This window comes from Vespa velutina, chromosome 2, assembly GCF_912470025.1.
Source record: "Vespa velutina chromosome 2, iVesVel2.1, whole genome shotgun sequence".
Taxonomy (NCBI): domain Eukaryota; kingdom Metazoa; phylum Arthropoda; class Insecta; order Hymenoptera; family Vespidae; genus Vespa; species Vespa velutina.
This window is the reverse complement of record NC_062189.1, coordinates 1,813,122-1,820,071: the sequence shown is the minus strand read 5'-3', so window position 1 is coordinate 1,820,071 and position 6,950 is coordinate 1,813,122. Positions and strand designations below refer to the sequence as shown.

General features: G+C 24.9%; 1 protein-coding gene across 1 annotated transcript; it reads left to right on the top strand.

The window, feature by feature from the left end:
- Positions 1-1,554: 1,554 nt before the first annotated feature.
- Positions 1,555-5,895, top strand: LOC124946502 (tyrosine-protein kinase transmembrane receptor Ror2). The gene is made up of 6 exons (XM_047487261.1): positions 1,555-2,227; positions 2,383-2,573; positions 2,717-2,975; positions 3,063-3,305; positions 3,406-3,593; positions 3,686-5,895. The coding sequence occupies exons 1-6, from the start codon at positions 2,167-2,169 to the stop codon at positions 4,685-4,687; spliced, it is 1,944 nt and encodes a 647-aa protein (XP_047343217.1). The 5' UTR covers positions 1,555-2,166; the 3' UTR covers positions 4,688-5,895.
- Positions 5,896-6,950: the final 1,055 nt, after the last annotated feature.

The window sequence follows — 6,950 nt, the reverse complement described above, 5'->3', positions numbered from 1 at the left end:
CCAGAAGTATCAAGATTTTTTGCACCATTAAATGATATTTTAACATCAGTAAAGTCTATAACAATATTCCAATCAGAACAAATAAACATAATATTGCAATGCTTTTATCAACTGGTAAGTTTTATTTTTTGTATTATTCCATTTGACAAATAATAATGCTATTAATTTTTTTTCTCCTTTTTTTTTTTTTTCTTTTTTTTTTTTACATATCATTCAAATATTTTAGAATGATAAATATGAAATTTTAAAAGATCGCTATATTAATGCTGTACGGAATGAAAAACGAATTGCTCATGAGTATTACAATCTCAAGAAACATTTTGACAGTTTAAACAAACAACTTATGTTTGTGAAAATGCATAGAACTGACAGTAAAGTAATTACTGCGACACCATCCTTAACTAATAATAAATACATCACTGGTCGATACTCTAAAAATAAAATCTATGATACTCCTATGACCAAATCAAGTTGTTCAAAAGTTACCAATCCATTTAGAAGAAATATTTTTACATTGCAAAAGTCAATTAACAATAGTTCTATTTCTATCTCTGATAAGAGTTCTTTGTAAGTGAATGAAAGAAAAAAAAAAAAAAAAAAAGAAAAAAAAAGAAAAAGAAAAAAGAAATCAAGGAACAGATTTTTCAAATTGATATCTTATATCAATATTCTCTTTTTCCTTTTTGTATTGATCAATTGAATGAATTTGTTGTATTATTCACAGCTACTATATTTGGTTTATTTATTCATATCAAAGTAAGATTATAAATTTATATAATTGAACAATAATTATTATTAAATTCTATTCAAGTTTATATTTGATCTATCCTATGATAAATTCATTTTGAAATAAAAGGAAAAAGAAGTTTCTTTATTTTAAGTTACAGAGTTACCAAAAAAAAAAAAAAAAAAAAAAAAGAAGAAGAAAATTATATTGATAATAATATTATTGAATCAATAAAATATTTTTGTTCAATTAATTAATAGAATAATAAAAAACAGAACATGTGAATCATAAGTTAACTGATATATATATATATATATATATATATATATATATATATATATATATATTTATCAAAGCATACGGCCTATTGGATAAGTCGATTATAACTAACCAATAAAAATTCATTTATTTATAAATTAAAAAAATATATAATTTAAAATTATTCACATATCGTAATATTCATTTATCTATAAATTGAAAGTTATAATATTTTATAAAAAGAAATTTTACACGAGTTAAAATGAAATAATTGAATTTTATAACTGTGTGTGAACTTATAAAACTGTACACACATACACACACACACACACGCAAATTCATAGAACAAGCATAACTTTATATATAAATTATAATAATATTAATTATAATAATTGTATAATAAATAAAAATTAATTGAAGATGAGAATAATTTATTTTGTTAATATCGAAAATATATAAATCGTTTCATTTCTCTTGAAATTGTTTTCTTATTAATTTAACATACATATACGTTGCAAACTAAGCTTAAGTATAATAAAGACTATAGTACCACTATGGACTACTAGTAACTGCTAGTAACGGATCATTGAACAGATTGAAGTCAGTGGAAGGGTAGCAACTAGCAGCTAATTAGATTCTGTTCGAAAAAAAAAAAAAATCAAATGTTTATTATTATCATTTACCAATAGAAATGAATGATATTCATTTAAAGTTCCAAATATAATTAAATTGATATACTTATTATATACTTACATATTTATATATATATATATATACATATGTATATATATTGGTCAGTTTTAGAAAATAAATGTGTACCTCGTGTTGATTTAACGTCACAAGTCAAATTTAATTGATGACGGTATATCTCATGAGTAAAAGTATTTTTATTGTTATTATTTCTTCGAATAGTGTTCTTTTGTGCTCGCAATAAATATGTAAATAAAAATATTTTGGGAAAAAAAGGAGAGAAAAGGAAAAGAAAAGAAAAAAAAAAAAAAAAAAAGAAAAGAAAAAGAAAAAGAAAATGTTTAATCTCAACGTTAATTTAGAAATGTGCTATGTGACACGAGGTGAATTAAGTGAATTCGATAAAGAAAAAATCATCGTGTAAAGGAATTATTTCTTAAACATGTAATCTTTCTTCTTCGCGTGTAACATTGCATTATTGTATTTAAATAATGGTGCTTTGGATTATTTCCTTCACGGCAATTGTTTTGCACATTACTATTGTACAAAGTAGTATGTATCTTTTTTTAAATATATAATCATTCAATGTATATTGTTATTATTATTATTATTATTATTATTATTATTATTATTATTATTATTATTATTATTATTATTATTATTTTATATTGAGCATCATATTGTAAGATTATTATTATCTTTTATAGAGCTAGTACCACAAGGTTATTGTGCCCTTTATAGTGGTAAAATATGCAAAAAATATCTCACAGAGATTGGAAAAGTATGGTTTAATAATTCATTTGATAATCCTGGTGGATTGTTGAACGAACAAATAACAACTGATTTATGGGAAGAAATAATAGAAACTCTTGTAGAACCATGTCGTTCAGCGGCTGAAGTAAGTATCTCTTTTTCTTATAACAATTATATAAATTTTATTTTGTACTTTTGTATTTCATCCGATTATATATTTGTTAAATAACAAATTAATTTTTTATTCTTCGATGAAAAGAGATATAAGCATGGTTTTTTATGTTCCAGCAAATGCTATGCTTATATGCATTTCCACGGTGCCACGAATCAGTAGGACTGCCATTGTGTTATGAGGATTGTGTAGCAGTACATCATTTTTGTTTCAATAAATGGATAATAATTGAGGACCAAAAGCAAAAAGGTATTTATATCAGATCACGTGGCCATTTTAGTTTACCAGATTGTCAAAGTTTACCAAGAATAGTCAAAGGAAAAGTCACTTGCTCTGAGGCCCATTTAACTGATATAAAAGAAGAACTTGTCACTTGTAAGTTTTCTTATCACTAAATATATATATATATATATGTAACTTTGATATTGAAAATATTTCATTTATTTGAAATATATATTTTAGATGACTGTATCAAAGGTAATGGTAGATATTACATGGGAAAATTGAATAAAACAAAAGGTGGATTAGATTGTCAACCATGGAGTGCTCAAGTTCCACATAATCATGATAAACCACCAAATATTTTTCCACAAATTCAAAAGGATGAAAATTATTGTAGAAATGTAGATGGGATTGAATCTATGCCATGGTGTTTCACTATGGATCCTGAGACACGCTGGCAACATTGTGATATTCCTATATGTGGTAAAATGTTTATGTAAAAAAAGCAAATTTATTTGATTATAATTTTATCATTATAAACGTAAAAAAGTATCATTATTTAATTAATATTTTAATTGTACAGATAATACCACAGATACAATAATTGAAATTGATCCAAAAGATTTGACAATATATACAATTATCACTCCATCATTTATATTAGCACTATCTTCATTGGGATTTGTATTCATTGCTGTGATTGTACTTCTTATACTTTTAAAGCGAAGACTTCATAAAAGACATCAAGGATATAATCCAACTGAAAGTCAGGTATATATATTTATATATATTTATATAAAGTGGCAATATAAAATAAAAAAAAAAAAAAAAATGGCCATACTTTCTATCTAATATATTTGCAGGATGTTAACATTGATTTGGACAAATTGCCAAGCAATGAAGCATACCATAAAACAAGTGCAAAGCTTAATCCAAAATTGGAGAAACTTGAATTTCCACGAAATAATATTATTTATGTACGAGATTTAGGTCAGGGTGCCTTTGGTCGAGTATTTCAGGCTAAAGCACCTGGTCTTGTGCCAGGTGAAGAATTCACAAACGTTGCGGTAAAAATGTTAAAGGAGGAAGCATCAGATGATTTGCTCGTAGATTTTGAAAGAGAAGCATGTTTGCTTGCAGAATTTAATCATCCAAATATTGTTAAGTTGTTGGGTGTGTGTGCATTAGGACGTCCAATGTGTCTCCTATTTGAATATATGGGACGTGGTGATTTAAATGAATTTCTACGCTCATGTTCGCCCGGGAATTACATTATTCGAAGCTTAGAGAGAGATGGTACATTCACAGACTCTCAATTATCGCATATGGATTTAATTAATATTGCTTTGCAAGTAGCATCTGGAATGGTATATTTATCGGACAGAAAATTTGTACATCGTGACCTTGCAACTAGAAATTGTTTAATAAACGATCAAATGATCGTGAAAATTGCGGATTTTGGATTATCACAAAAGATATATCTTCAAGATTATTATAAAGGCGACGAACAGGATGCTATTCCAGTTAGATGGATGCCACTTGAGAGCATACTTTATAACAAATACACTGTTGAATCTGATGTATGGGCTTTTGCTGTATGCTTGTGGGAAATTTTTAGTTTTGCGCTTCAACCATATTATGGAATGACTCATGAAGAAGTTGTTAAATACATCAAAGAAGGCAATGTTCTTCAATGTCCTGATAATACACCTTTATCAATATACGAATTAATGAAACTTTGTTGGAATAGAAGACCATCCGACAGGCCTACATTTAGAGCAATTTATGAACGACTCGATACAATAAAACACGAAATAGAAGCAGAGAATAAAACGGATAGTGTGGCTTTGCGCATTCATGTCTGAATAAAAATCGAGTAGCGCATGATTAAATATATATATATATATATATATATATATATATATATATATATATATATATATGTGTGTATATGTAATAATATATTACTTACTCCACATTAAAGGTAAGTAATTATTAAAATGTAAATGTTACATACAAAGGCCTTCTTTGTTATATTTGTTATGTCACGTTAATGGCATATCGCTAAGAATATTTATAAAATGAAAAGAAAAAAAAATGTGGCTATTACATATATTAGTAATAACTATGTTGATCTGAGAATATCATTAGCAGAATGCTTTTGAGTACATGCAAAAACTAATTCATACGTTTATTGTTTTCTGGATTAAAAGTAATTTAATATCCTAATGGCGTAGACGTATAGAAATAATTCTATATCTTTACATAATGAAAAAAAAAAAAAAAAGAAAAAAGAAAAAAGAAAAAAAAGTGCTGTATTTGAATTAAATGCTTGAAATATCATTTAAAATTCTAAAATATTAATAATTGCAAGGACTGAAAAGATTCTTGTGGGATTGATCAGCTCCACTAAATCACTATTGCAATAAGAAATTTTCAAAGTTTTTAATTTCACATGTATCATTCTATTGTCCTAACTATTCATATTTATAATCAGTGGTGTGATATCATAAATATGAGCGGCTATTATTTAGTGAATACACGTAAATAACCATAAATATTATACAAATGTTTTAGGATGATAGTAAAAGAACACTGCCCTAATATATTTACATTTTCTATATCTTTATATGTTTTGCTATGCAGATTTATATGTATATTTATACAAACATTCCAGAGCAATATGTCAATCATAATCCAATATTGTGCAAAAAGTAATGCTTCATAATGATTCATATATATATATATATAATTTCATAAATACACAAATTGAATTTGTGCGTATACATATATGCATGAACATTAAATGCATTTTTTTTTGTTTACTCGCAAGTTACATGAGTATATGTATGCATGTACATTAATTCAAAGGAATGCTCATACATTCCATTTTCATTTATTTAAAAAAATTATTTTAATAATATAATTATATACAGAACAGATAAAACAGAGATATAACGCAAAATCTATTAATTTATACTCTGAACTAAATAAACTTAAGACTGAACAAAAAGATATATGACCAAAGTAAAAAAAAAAAAAAAAAAAAAAGAAGAAAAAAAATTATTTTTAAGACCTGTTAGTAAAATATAGAGATCCAGAAAATTCGCAATATAAAACTTGATTGTGCATTTTATGGTTTTGTCCTTTGTGATAATATTAAATTAGCTCCCAATGCTTTGATCTATACTCAAATTTTTTTCTTGTTAAATATATTAGATCGTTGCTATAACAAAAATATAACTTAATGTGTGCTATAAGAATTATGTCAAGGAAAATTACTATGAGGAATGTTGAACCAAAGAGAACATGTATGTAAGTGAGTATACTGTTATATGTAAAATTTTGAAAGTAAATTATATTACGGTACTGTAAAACAATATAATGAATGTTTAAATCATATAATATTATTTAATTAACGTATTACTTGTTTAATGACACATGTACACTTATTTGTTATACATGTTTTTTATAAACTTCCAAAATGTCAACTAAAAACGTATTATAATTAATTTGTTAATAATAATTACTGACTACTTCTTTCATATTATATCTTTTTTTTTTTTTTTTTTTTTTTACGACAGATAAGTAAAATTCTATACATTTTTTTTTTTTAATATTAAATATTAAATATAGTGGTAATCAGTACTAGATATATTCCTTTTTCTTTTCTTTTTCTTTTTTTCTTTTTTCCTTAAATACTGTTTTCTTCTGATAATGTTTTTAAATAATATTTTATTTAAATTGAACAAAGTGCTATTATTACACTGACATTCCAACAAGAATCCATCAATTAATGAATATTTTTAGAGAGATTTCTTTATGTATTTTATACATATTTTATAATAATTTTCAAACAATTTATATTAATATATTTTACGTATATAAATATAAATACATCAGATTTCTACCAAGGTCACACATCTAGATTATTTTTTACTATAACACAATAATGTATTTACGATAGATGTTTATACACAAGATGTATTGATTCGCATATACCTTCATATTTGTTGAGTATTAAGAATGTGTAATATGTGTATGTTCTAACAAGTACATCATGTATCATCGCATGTAACAATAAGTAAAGTAATAAGATACAAGATAATAATAATAATGGAACTAAAG